This window comes from Gopherus flavomarginatus, chromosome 25, assembly GCF_025201925.1.
Source record: "Gopherus flavomarginatus isolate rGopFla2 chromosome 25, rGopFla2.mat.asm, whole genome shotgun sequence".
NCBI lineage: Eukaryota > Metazoa > Chordata > Testudines > Testudinidae > Gopherus > Gopherus flavomarginatus.
In genome coordinates, this window is record NC_066641.1 from 12,821,312 (window position 1) to 12,834,487 (window position 13,176).

The window sequence follows — 13,176 nt, forward strand, 5'->3', positions numbered from 1 at the left end:
CCCATCTCTAGAGACAGTGAACTCGCTTGGCGCTCTGGGGGGGAGGGGTCCTTCCCTACTGTGTCCAGTCATCGAGGGGGGCCTCCCCCCCACCCCATGTACTATGCATTGTGGCTCTCGCAGCTGTGGCAGTGTGGAAGGGCAGTGGCAGGAGTTACTGAATGTATGTCGGCGTATGGGTCTCTGTGCATTGGGGGGACGGGGGCTTGGGGGACAGGGAGGTGAGACCACCCTCCTTACCCTCCCCCGTGCCCCACGAGGGAGGGGGCTGGGCGGCAGAGAGCTGCTGCTGTACATGACAATCACAGTGTCTGTGACGTGCGATTTTAAACCCTTTGTGTTTTTGGTCAGGATTTTAAAGAAAGATATTTTTATGGTAATTGTTGCTGGTCTATTTTACTATATATTTATGTAATAAATATATGATGAAAAACAACCACCCCCATCCCCACCGCCCCACTGGCCTCTGATTTATTTCTGTGTCCAGCCGCGAGGGCAGGGGTGGGCACCCCGTCACCACAGGAGGCTGCAGAATTTGGGGTGAGAGCTGAGGGGCAGGGCAGCAGGTCATCCTTCCCCCCAGAGGATACCTGAGCCAAATTGAGGCCGGGGGGGGGCGCGTTTCTAGCCTGGGGCTATGAGTCAGGTGGTGGTAACGAGGCCGAGGGGCACTGCAGCTTGCCCTGAGGGCAGCAGGCACCTGGCAGAACGGGCCTGCACTGCTGGAGCAGGCGGCGGGGCGCATCTGCGCATTTAGAACAACACTTTGGTCCTGGGCCACCCTGACGCAGTGACTGCAGCTCTGCCTTTGACTGCAGGGATGGACACACACACCCAAGGGCGCAGCCAGACCCCTCCCTCCCTGAGGATCAGCCACTTGCATCTGAGGAAACCAGGGCCCAGGCTGAATCCAGAGTCCTCCCCAGCACGTGGCATGAGTTGGGTCCGGGAGGGTGTAGGCAGGATAACCTGTCCCTGCAGCCAGTGAGCCCCATGCCCTGGGGGACAGGAAGGGTGCCTCGGGTGCTCTGCAGCAGCCAGCCATGTGCCCTGGGCCGGCGTTCACGATGCTGAAGCCGACAGCTGGGGCAAGGCCGGTCACTAGGCTGGAGTTGCTGCAGGGCCTGGCCCCCCAGGGAACTCCCCAGCTCGGCAAGTGACTGGGAACAGAGCCCAGGACTCCCAGCTCTTGCTCCACTCGGCTCTGGCCACTGGCCCTCCCAGCTGCGGCTAGAGCCCAGGAGCCCTCGGGGGCTCCCCCCACACGAGCCCTGCCACCCACGTGTCCTCTCCCTGTAGAAAGCAGGACCCAGGCATCCAGCCCTCCCCTCCCCCTTTGCAGTGAGCAGCAGGCGGGGTGCCCTCGCCCCAGGGCAGGAGCAGGGGGCCCGGCTCACTCAGGAAGGGACGGTCCAGGCCAAGGCGTTGGTTTCAATATATTATTTCCCGTGTGGCTCAGACAGAGCTGGGCTCCAGCCCTCCACGGGGGGCAGCAGCGATCAAGAACATGACTCCAATATACACAGATCACTATTTACAGGGGGGGCTGCCCCGGGGGCTCTGTCCTGGCTGAATCAGCAACAGCAATGAGAGTCTGGTGGGTTTCTTGGCGGAGGGTCCCGGGGCGGGGGCCGGGGGGGCCCTACTGGGCGTCGATGCGGAAGGACAGCAGCTTCTCCGAATGCATGTTGTTCAGGGTGCGCAGGTCGGGCAGCTTGAGCAGCAGCTTGGTGAAGCGTGAGGTCTCCGTGGGGTGGTTCTTGAGGATCAGCGCGCGCAGGGCACGGATCAGGGTCTCCTGCAGCTGCTCCACTGACGCCGTGTTCTCCATGCCAGAGCGGTCTGTCCCGCGGGGCGGGGGAAACATACCATGAGCTGGGGGAAAACGCCAGCAGCCCACGGCCCAGCTTCCCCGGCGCACCAGATCCCTGCCTCTCCTGCCGCACCAGATCCCTGCCTCTCCTGCCGCACCAGATCCCTGCTGCACCAGATCCCTGCCTCCCCTGCCGCACCAGATCCCTGCCTCCCCTGCCGCACCAGATCCCTGCACCAGATCCCTGCCTCCCCTGCCACACCAGATCCCTGCACCAGATCCCTGCCTCCCCTGCCGCACCAGATCCCTGCACCAGATCCCTGCCTCCCCTGCCGCACCAGATCCCTGCACCAGATCCCAGCCTCCCCCTCTGCGCCAGATCTCCAGCCTGAGATCGCAGCCTCCTGGCACCATTCAGATCTCTGCTTCCAGATCCTGCTCCCCCAGCAGCAGGCAGTGGAGGCCCGGGCCACACACCCTCCCCCTGCCCTGTGGCTCAGTCGGGGGCTCGCGACCCACCTGCCGAGACCAGCACGACGGCGGTGAAGAGGCCCAGCTCCTCCTCGGTGAGCTCCAGGGAGCCGAGCTTCTCGCTGAACTCGAACATGGAGCTGAGCAGGTCGCCCATGCCCATCCCCCACAGCTCCCCCAGGCTGTAGGTCGTGCGGCTCATGAACATCACCGTCTGCTCCTTCACGTTGAACAGGGGGGCGAACCGCACCATCAGCACCTGGCGCGGGGCAGACGAGAGCGGTGACGGCCTGGCCTGTGCACCCTGCCGGCCACGGGGCTCCTGACTGCCAGCCGGGCAGGGCCACAGACCAGGCACCTGCGAGTGGAGGGGGCAGGAACCAAGGGCACGGCTGCCATCGCCTGGCACAGACCCGGCAAGGCGGTGCTGCCCTCCTGGTGGGCCAGAGGGGTGGCCACGGGAACGAAGGCCCAGTGGAGCTGCCCCCCTCCCCTAAGGAGAGGGTCCCATTACAGGAGATTGGGTGGAGGGAGACGGAGGGAGCAGCTCTTGGCCAGTAACCGGCTTTGGGGCAGGCCCCAAGGCGAGAGGTTTCATGGGCTGCTTTGAAACTGGCTCCCCCAGTTGTGCCCTGCAGCCCAGCCACTGCTAACGACCACAGGGCAATACCCCCAAGGGGGCTGGCGGCACCGAGGAGCCCCTGTGAACTGAGCGCTGCCAGTGAGGGCAGCTGGCAGGAGAAGCAAAGGCCCCGGACCTACCTCGAAGGTGCCGGCTTTCAGCAGGGCCACTTGGTCGTGCTGCGACAGGTCCTTGAAGCCCGGTATGTGCTTGGCAAACTCCACCACCTCCCGAACGGCGGGCGTGAAGCTCAACGAGAAATCCTCCCAGATCTCCTGGACGGTGTGGCCGCTCCTGCCGTGCGGGTGCGCATTCATGGGGCATGCCTGGGGCGGGGGCAGGGAGCAACCTCAGATACGGAGCGAGAGGGCTGGTCCCCAGTCCCAGACAGCCCCATTCCTAGTACCAGGGCCACTGCACCAGATCCCAGCCTCCCTCACTGCACCAGATCCATTTCCTCAACTGCACCAGATCCCAGCAACTGGGACCCAGCCTCCCTCACTGCACCAGATCCCAGCCTCCCTGACTGCACCAGATCCCAGCAACTGGGACCCAGTCTCCCTGACTGCACCAGATCCATTTCCTCAACTGCACCAGATCCCAGCAACTGGGACCCAGCCTCCCTGACTGCACCAGATCCCAGATACTGGGACCCAGCAGGAGCCAATCCCTGCATAACACCTCCCTCTCTTAAAGAGAGAAAAACCAGTGACTCGGGGGCCTAAATGCCACATCCCCTTCTGCCCCCCACCAAGGCCACCTCAGCTCTGCCCTGCGAGGGACTGGACGGCTCTGATGTTCTGGCCTCAGAGACAAGACAATTACTAGTGATTAGAGGCTAAAAAATACCCTGAGGCGTCAGGGGGGCTCCCAGCTGGAAATACCCGCGTGGGGCTCTGGCACTCACCAGCAGGATGTCCTTGGTGCCCCTTTGCCATGGGCAGCCCTGGCCTGCTGGGGTCTCGGCCTCCTGGGCCAAGGAGGGGTAGCCGGTGGGGCAGAGCCGGTGGCTGTTCCGGTTGTTCTGGTTGCAGGCGCTAGGGGAGCTGGAGTGCCAGGCGGGGAAGCGGGAGGCGTCGGGATGGGGCAGGTGGTTGTTGTTGTGGCGATAGAGGCTGTTGCCCTGGTAGCTGTTGGCACAGCGCTGGTTCTCCCAGTTGAGGGCGTTGTTGTCACACGGCCGTGGCAGCGCCGTGCCCAGCTTGTCATGGGCGTAAATGAAGATCTCCCTGTGCGCCTTGGTCACCTGCGAGATGACGTCGTCCATGGCCTCCGTGGGGCTGGGGGAGCGGGGGGGCGTCAGCTGCTGGGGGAACTGGGAGAAGCAGGGCGGCTGCTGCTGCGGCGGGGAGCCGGGGAGCTGCTGCTGGGGCTGATGGCACGGCAGCGGGGTGGCAGGCTGGGGGTGCCCCAGCGGGGAGCCCTCCAGCGGGCACTGCCCACTCAGCTGGTTGTTGGCCATGTTATTCATAGCACTCTGCATCTCCGCCAACATCCGCTGCTTCTCACGCTTGGGGATGCGCCCAAAACGCACGGCTGCAGAAACGGGGGGGGGGGGGGGGATTAGCATCTAGCAGGGGGCAGAGCAGAGCCTGACCCGGGGAGCCCAGACACCAGCAGATGCCCCCCACTCTCCGCAGCTGCGCTGAGCGACCCAGGTGCCTCCAGACCACCATGCACCCCACGGCAGCAGGGCAAGCTGATCTCCCCAATCCACCCCCCCTCGCAGCCACTGACACACGCCCTGGCCCAACTCAGTGTCCATGGGGCCAGCCACATGCCCCATAAAACAGGGGAATTAACAGTGACCTCCTGGCTGACAGCACGGGCCCTTTGAAGCAGGGATTTCATGGACGTGCAGCACCTGGTGCAACAGGGCCCCGATCCCTGACCGCAGCCTCTCAGGCACCACGAATAAAGGGGTGTGGAAGATGTGTGATTTGAACAGTGTGTAGAAGCCAGACACTGCTATGGACATGCCATTATGGAAGGGGGAGGGGAGGACACCACAGTGCCGGGGAGAGCCTTCCCTGCTCCCCCCAGCTCCCCCATGCTGAGTGGGAACTCACCGTCCCGGGACATGCCGACCGCCAGGCATTTCTTGAAGCGGCACTGCTGGCACCGGTTCCGGTTGATCCGGATGATGGAGCAGTTCTCGTTTTTCAGGCACTTTTTGTACTGGATGTTTTGCTGAATGCTGCGTCGGAAGAAACCCTGAGACAGAAAGACAGAGAGAGAGAGAGAGAGAGAGACACACGGGGTGAGCCGGGGGAAGGCAGAGCCAGGCAATCTCACACAGCAAGGAAGGCGGATGATAGAAAAGGTTGTGAGATGCAAGGCCCCGCCTCCATGATGGAGCTCTGCCCTGGGGGCTGCCACATGCTCCTCCACGCTGACCTGCCACCAGGGTTCGTATTTGAGAAATTGTTTGCGGCCAGCAGAAATGACAAAACTCAAGGGAAAAAAAAAATCCAGACAATTGTTTCCTTCAGCTGAAGCTACCTTCAGTGCCAGGCTTACTATGAACAAGCCAAGTGCTGCCCAGTCGCCAGAGCCCTGCCTAGAATTCCTGAGAAGCCGCCGATTCCATCCCACGCCCCCCGGTCATCGTCCTGACCCAAGAACAATGATCATTCAGGGTCAAGCACCGGCATGCTCCAGCAGTGAACGTTTCTGTTCAGTCACAGATGTTGGCGAGTTACGCAGGAGCCAACGACAGGCTCGTTCTCCCACAACAGCGCCCAAACCCCCCAACGTTCTGGGAGAAAGCAAGCGCCTGACCCCAAACATCCAACACAGGCTGTTTTCTGGGCCCCGCCGAGAACAGGGGGGAGAGAAGGGGAAGGAGAAGATGAAGCCAAGTTTGAAGGGAGGCAATGAAAGTTCGACGATAGAAATAGTCAACGATAAATCCCGTGAAAGCCAGTGACTGGACATTTTCACAAGTGGCTTGTGACTATAAGGCATCTCCAGTCAGGCTCCCAAAGAGGCCAGATGGTATTGTGAAATCCCGGCCACTTCAGGGCCCCCAAAATCATTAGCCACTTGGGAATAGTTAGGCCTCATCTGGGGAGGTGTGACAGTGCCAACCGTGCCCGAGTCCCTTGGCTGGCTGGAGGGGCAGACGGGGGTGGTGACACATTAACAAGGTGCTAGGGCACTGGTCCCACTCCCTCCCCAGATTGAGCCACTCGGGCTGGAACAGCAGGAGCCCCCAGCAGCGCTTCTGGCCCCTGTCGCCACAGCTCCCCCTGCCCTGTCCCATCCCGCCCCCTTACCTTGCAGCCCTCGCAGGCATGGACCCCATAGTGGAAGCCTGAGGCGACATCTCCACACACTTTGCAAAGCAGAACCATCCCGTTCAGCTCTGGGAGGGGAAAGAGACACCCAGGTGAGGGGCTGCGGCACCCAGCCTTGCCCAGGAGCCAGCCCCGGGGGCAGCCAGGATGTCTCCCTTCCTGCGCGGCGGGCAGCTGTCCTGGTGCCAGTGTAGCTGCTGTGCCCACCGCTGCTCAGACGGTGGCGCTCTCGTGTGGGCACAGCATCCCCAGCAGGTATGTGGCCGGCCATGCTGGGGAGGACATGGGGTCCGGGGAGGACCCACCGCAAGGGCAGACTGAGTTCCAGCCAGGGATGGAGGGCACCACAGGTACCCCAGTGCCCAGCCACAGCTACCCCCACCATTCCCAGTCTCCCCACACCCAGTGCCCACCCCGCCTCCAGCACTCACTGGTGATGTTGCTGGTGGTCTTGCTGGGAGAGATGCGCCTCCCATCGTCCATGGCGACCTGCAGGCCCCCAGGGGAGGTCCCGGAGGAGCCGTACGAGGAGGAGGAAGAGGAGGATGACGAGGAAGGGGAGCCATCCTCCCGCGAGCCCTGCAGCCCAGCGCTGTAGGGCCGCGAGTCGTGGGTCAGGGAGCCAGTGGGCGAGGGCGGGAAGTAGGAGGGGAAGGCCTGCGAGCCGGACTGGAAGCTGCCGTTGGAGCTGTCGCTGCACAGGGAGACGGGGCTCGTGCGGCTGGGTGAGGAGCCGCTGGAGCCGATGTAGCTGATCACACCACCTGGGGAGACAGAGAGAAAGGCTGAGACCAGGGCAACGCCACCCCCTCGAGGTGAGTGCTGGGGGGGCCTCCCCAGACAAGACAGCTCAGGAGGCGGGGGAGGAATGGGACACGAGGCCTTTCCCATCTAGAGGGCACCAGCTTCAGTGCAGCCCAGCCGCGACCAAACACTGCTCCCACCCGACGGCTGTGCGGTGGCCCATGCATGAAAGGAGTTTGGCAGGTCTCTGAGACAGGTAATCACAGCACAGCGAGGGGAGGGTGAGATTTCTATGCCCCTGTCTCTGCTACCCCTGCTCTGGGCCTGCCTTCCCCCACCCTGAGGGGGCCAGTCCCCAGCCATAACACCCCTCCTATCTCTCCCACACACTCCCATGGAGAAAGTCAGGCATGGAGAGGCCACGGCATTGGGCCCCTGGAGCGAACCAATGGCAGATAAAGCCCAGCTGGCCTCGGGGCCAGCCCTCCTTCCCAGGAGATTGGGGATTTCGCAGCCAGCCTGCCAGGGTGCCCCAGGGTGGCTGAGACAGGCCCCAACGGCGCTTGGGCAAGAGGCACAGTGGGGGGAACCTGGAATCCATTAGCACCGTGACAGACAGAGCAGCAGGACTGCTGCTGGGGGCACCTGGTCCCCTGCAGGAATCTCTACTGAGCCTCGACCAGTCTGGTGTTACTGCTCCCCCTTCCCCCCGGGATGCACCCTGGAGCCCTCCCTGGGGCAGACGCTCTCTTGACCCCACCCGTCTCTGTGCTAGGGAAGCCCTCCCCCACCCCCAGGTTCTGCCTGCCGGTCCCTTAGCTGCAGCTCCCCTCTCTGCACTGCGGAGGCTGCAGCGACTGCTGAGCGCACAGGTAGAAAAACGCAGCATTGCAGCAGGCATGCCAAGGTCAGGCAGCGGCAGCGCGGGGGGGGGAGCAGCCAGGGGAGATGGGGAGCACCGGAAATGCAGCCCCTCCCCTCAGGGGTTATGCTGCTCAGTCAATAACACGCCCAGAAAAACAGCCCTTGACGTTTCGGCTGGTGGGTGCGCGCAGGGGGCTGGACAGAGGGTGGGTGCGTGTCTGAGTGCAGGAGGGGTACGTGGGGCATGCATGGGGGGCTATATATGCATAGAGTGTGTACGTGTGTGTGTGTGTCCATCTGTCCATCCACGCCCCCCCACACACACACACATATCCCCCCATCCCGAAGATCTGGCTACCCTTTCTGGGCCCTTCCAGGCAGCCAGGTTTGCAGGCACCGCCAGTGATGTGCAATAACCCACGTCTGTCATGGCTTCCTCCTCCCCCCGCTCCCCCATTTCTTTCCCCTTGGAGCTTTGAAATGCTCCAGCTGCCGCTGACCTACATCTGCGGGCTGGGGAAGGAGGCTTAGCTGGGCCCCCAGCCACACAAGGGAAGAGTTTGAAGCACTGGGGCAGGCAGGCGGCCAAGGGACCAGATCTTGGGCACCGGGAGCTCGGCCAAGAGGGCCCTGGGAGGCAGGGATGGGAGCAGGTGTCACAGCCAGCAGCACTGGGGGCGGGGGGGTGGTTACTGGGGAAAACCCAAACCACTTAAGAGGAAAAAGTGCAGTGATAAGACAGTGGAACTCCGTGCCCTGTGTCTGCCAAGCCACAAATACTGTGGAGACCAGGAAGCCTCCTGCAAAAACAGGATCATTGCAAAACTGATCACAAACAAGCAGGGAGGATCACATGTGTGATCTGCTTTTGCACCAGGTCTCATCCCCGTTGGTCATTATTCCCTCCAGCCCAACAACTGCCACTCCTGACCCTAGGAACGCAGCCAGGACCCAGGTCTGGATCACTGAACTATCCTCTCATCCACCCGGGAAGGCATACGAGCCACCCACACACGCGGCGTCTGCACGAGAAAGGCTAATGCCAGGGGTTAAGTCACTAAATGCTCACCGGGGAAACGTCCACTTAACCGCTGTTAAAAGCCCGGGAGTGCTAGGTGAGGCCAGCGGGTTTTAAAGCCAGCAGGCCAGCTCTGCCCCTCAGCTGGTGTCAGTGGGTATGAAAGTCAAGGTATGCCAGTCTGCACCCAGCCCAAACCGAGGGAGAAAACGGACTCCTGCCAAGTGCTGAGGCAACAACGCAGCCAGCCCTGCTCCCTACCACACAAGGGGGAAAGAAACTGTGCCCCTAGCTGGGTGCTGTTCCCTGCAGCACCCAAACACACACCTCTGCCCCTTGCTGCTTCTCGGCATGTAGGAAGAGAAGGAGACGCTGGATCAAGGGGGAGACCTATCTCCTGCCAGGATTTTTCCAGTGGGAAAAGAGCTACCAAGAGCTGTAAATAGAGAACACGGGAGGAAAACCAGACCCCCTATGAACTGCAGAGACTCCTCAGCACTGGCTGGCGTTGAAGGAAGGACGAAGTGGTAAAATTACAAATCATTTGGTTGTTTTTAAAACGAGGCGTAATCGGGAAGGCTTTGAATTCAAGAAGGGAGCAGGGCGGGGTGGGGAATCCTAGCTGAGGCAGAGGGTGCCGTGTATGTGTAGGGACGAGCAATGTCTGCTACGCCAACCGCCAATCCCTCCCCTCGCTCCAGTCATTCTCAAGCTGCAGCGTCAGCTTTGGTGCATTTGTTTCCTTGTCTTTAAATAGAACAGATTGGGAAATGGAGCTCTGGAAGTAGGTCACAAAACCCCAACCACTTCCCTCACCACACCCAAAAGCCAGCTCTCCTCAGGCTGCCTCTGGCCTCGGGAAGGGCTCTGCGGATGAGACTGGTACCTGTCCAAAGGGGCATGTGGGAGGCACACGGGCGGCGGGGGGGGTGAAATCTCGCTGCCTGCCCAGGCTGCAGGACTGCTGAGGATACCAGCCTCCTGCAGATGAGTCAGGAGCACCTCGACACGTGGCCTGCGCTATTATCACACACGCTCTTGGGGCCATGTGTCCCCCTCCCCACAGGGCACAGCTGGTACACACACCCACAGCAGCAGCCAGCCTGGTGAGACAGGCTGGCCAGTGAGCCCCGTAGTCAGAGGGTCATCCTCTAGGGTGACAAAGTCACCATGGCAACCGCTTTGCACTCCAACTTTTATTCAACCCTTCCTGTGGGGCAAAACTCCCTCCCAGAGCCTCGTCTGGGGGCAGCACACGAAGCCTGGCTCTAGGGCAGAGCGTAAGGAGCATGCAGGGCTCAGGATCGTAGCCTAGGACTTCAGAGACCCGGGTTCAATTCCCTGCTCTCCCAGACTCATATGTAACCTTGGGCAAGTCCTTTAACCGCTCTGTGCTAGATCCCATCCCTATGCTCAGGAAAGTAGCCCTGACCTGCCCCCACTCAGCATAACTACATCCAAAAGTGTGGGGCACCCAGAGGCTAGTGATGGGAGCCAGATAAGAGAGAGGGGTGTAGTGGTCCATCTAGCCCAGTGCCCTGTCCGCTCACAGTGGCCAACACCATGGGCTTCAGAGGGAATGAACAAAACAGGCAAACATCAAGTGATCCACCCTGTGCTGTCCAGTCCCAGCGTCCGGCAGTCAGAGGCTAGGGACACCCACAGCATGGGGCTGCATCCCTGACTAATAGCCACTGACGGACCTGTCCCCCCAGAACTTATCTAGTTCTTATTTCAACCCTGGCAAAACATCCCAAGGACTCGGCTGGAGGTCCCACTGGGGGGAGGGAGGCTCAGCCTGGGGGGGCAGGGGCTAGGCCAGGGGTCCTGCTGGGGGGGGGCTCAGACTGGGGGCGGGAAGGGGCTAGGCCAGGGCTCAGACTGGGGGGCGCTCAGACTGGGGGGGAGGGGCTAGCCCAGGGGTCCTGCTGGGGAGGGGGCAGGGACTGTGCTGGGGCGACTCGTGCTAGGCCGGGAGAGCAGGGGCTGGGCGGGGGCGGGGGCGGTCCTGCTAGGGAGGGGCTCAGCCCGCCGGGGCTCCCGCGCTCGGACTCTGGCGGCCTCACGTCCCCGCTCCACGTGTCCTGGCCGCACGTGGCTACTCCGCCCCCAGGCCCTGCCCATCACGCTTTGCTCCGCCCCCGCCGCGCTATTGGCTGCCGCTCGTTGCCACAGCAATGGCGTCACCGCCCCGCGCTGCTGCTTCCTTTTACTTTTAAAAGGGCGGGGAGACGCGGCGCCAGTCTTCCTGGTGCGACGTCACGGGAGCCCACGGGGCGGGGCCTGCGGGGGAGGCGACCAATGGGAGGGGGCGGGGCGGGAAAGGGAGGAAAACAAAGTCCGCACGTGGCAGAGCCGGAGCGGGGGACACGTGAGGCAGGGGGAGCCCCGGGGGGAGGGGCAGCGGGGGCTGCAGCCCTGGGAGGGGTGATAATGGGGGGCCGGGGCGCAGCCGCTCTGGGAGGGGTGACAAGGGGGGGCCGGGGCGCTGCAGCCCTGCGAGGGGTGACAAGGGGGGGCGCAGCCCGGGGAGGGGTGACAAGGGGGGGCCGGGGCGCAGCCGCTCTGGGAGGGGTGACAGGGGGGGGCCGGGGCGCTGCAGCCCTGGGAGGGGTGACAAGGGGGGGGCCGGGGCGCTGCAGCCCTGGGAGGGGTGACAAGGGGGGGGCCGGGGCGCTGCAGCCCGGGGAGGGGTGACAAGGGGGGGCTGGGATGTCACCCCAGGGAAAAGTGGGGAGCAACTCGCCCCCCTCTACTGGGGTCACGGGAGCTGGTGGAAGCTGTGGAGCCAGTAGCGGCCACTTGACTGCTTCTGAAGTGGGGGCGAGGAGTGACCCCACTGACCCCCTACCTCCGTCCAGCCAGCACCCCCTGGACCGGAGCCGGCCTGGGGGGGGTCTCCCCTGACACCAGAGTAGCGAGGAAGCCGGAGCTGCTCCCTGCTCGGATTAACCCTTGTCCCAGACCGGGGGTCGCTGCGCTGCTACCCGTGACCGGGGTTCCAGGGACCGAGCCGGGAGCCCCCTCCTGCCCCCTCCCCGTCCGCATCCCATAAACAGCGTCAGTAGCTTGGGAACCCGAACCCTAAACCCCCTCCCCACCCAGCGGGGCCCGGGGCTCCCCTCCCAATCCGCTCCACCCAGAGAGGTCGGACCGAGCCCCTCCCACTCCCCCACTAGAGCAGCTCAAGGGAGCGTGGGAACCCCCCCAACTGCGTGCAGAGGGGCTCCCAGCGCCGCCAACTCCCCACCTCCGGGGGGCCCCAGAGCACTTCGGGGTGGGCAGACCGGGTTCCCACCTCCAACACACCGCACGGGCCAGGACGGAGCAGAGAAGTGGGGGACCCGGGAACCCTCACCCCCGGCAGGCAGGAGGAACTGGGGGCTGGCCGGGGCGCCCACACGCTGCAGGGGGGGAGGATCCAGGCATCACCCCCACTTCGGGGGAGAACACGGCAGCCAGAAGGGCAAAGTACCTGTGTTGTTGTTGGAGTCCGGAGCTGCCATCCTTAGGGGCGCGCTGGCCTGCAAGCCTGGCTGAGAACCTCCCTCCCGGGAGCGGGGGAAGCCCCTTGCTGCCCGGCAGAGCCTGCGCTGCCTCTGCTCAGGGCTGGGGGCGCGGGCAGGACGGGAGCTCTGCGTGCCGCCGCCTCTCCCTCCTCTGCAATATTTTACTCTGCCAGGGCTCCGGCTCCAGCCTCTTTGCCTGGGACCCGCCGCAGCTGCGCAGTCTCCAGCACGCGGCTCCGGAGCATCCACCATGTGATTCCCGGGGAGAGCCTCGTGCCCCAGTGACACACTTTCGGCGAGCAGCGGGCGCGTGAAGCAGGCGGCCAGGGCGCCTGCCCAGCCCGGTGGCTGGCGGGACTTGTAGTTCCCAGGGCCGTGCCCTCGAGCCCTGCGTTGCAGGCGCGTGTGCGGCTGGAGCATGTGAATTCCTGGGGAGTGAGTCCGCCTTCGGCTGCCTCCCGGGAGAGATTAACCGAGCCTGCGACTTCGAAACGTGAGGGCTTAAGGCGGTGTGCAGAGCTGCGCTTTGCAAATGGTAGGGGCGTGAAAAAGGCGAAATAAAAGAGTGCGTTTGCAGTGGGGAGGTTTTGCGGGGCTCCCCCGTCCACGCAGCCCCCGCCCGGCCATCCCAGCTCACCTGTCCAAATAGCCCCCCCCCGCAAGGAACAGGACTCAGGTAATTTAGGGGACACCCTTTCCCCCCCGTCCCCCGTTTTACCAAAGGCACAATTACAAGCAAAATGAGCTCTAGCCTCAACTTGAAATTGACCAGCCTGCTCTGGTGAAATGCAAAAGAAAATGGGACAGATTCCTCATGACGCTTTCACACGAGGGAC

The 13,176-nt window shown here is 63.1% G+C and overlaps 2 protein-coding genes across 2 annotated transcripts in view; both read right to left on the reverse strand.

The window, feature by feature from the left end:
* MED24 (mediator complex subunit 24) overlaps positions 1–13,176 on the reverse strand; it is a 206,253-nt gene that overhangs the window by 104,604 nt on the left and 88,473 nt on the right. The window lies entirely within an intron of this gene.
* NR1D1 (nuclear receptor subfamily 1 group D member 1) lies at positions 1,426–13,014 on the reverse strand. The gene is made up of 8 exons (XM_050934767.1): positions 12,307–13,014; positions 6,637–6,969; positions 6,185–6,273; positions 4,976–5,120; positions 3,814–4,442; positions 3,047–3,232; positions 2,333–2,543; positions 1,426–1,842 (listed from the first exon to the last, which is right to left on the reverse strand). Exons 1-8 carry the CDS (start codon positions 12,758–12,760, stop codon positions 1,643–1,645), a joined length of 2,247 nt encoding a protein of 748 aa, XP_050790724.1. The 5' UTR covers positions 12,761–13,014; the 3' UTR covers positions 1,426–1,642.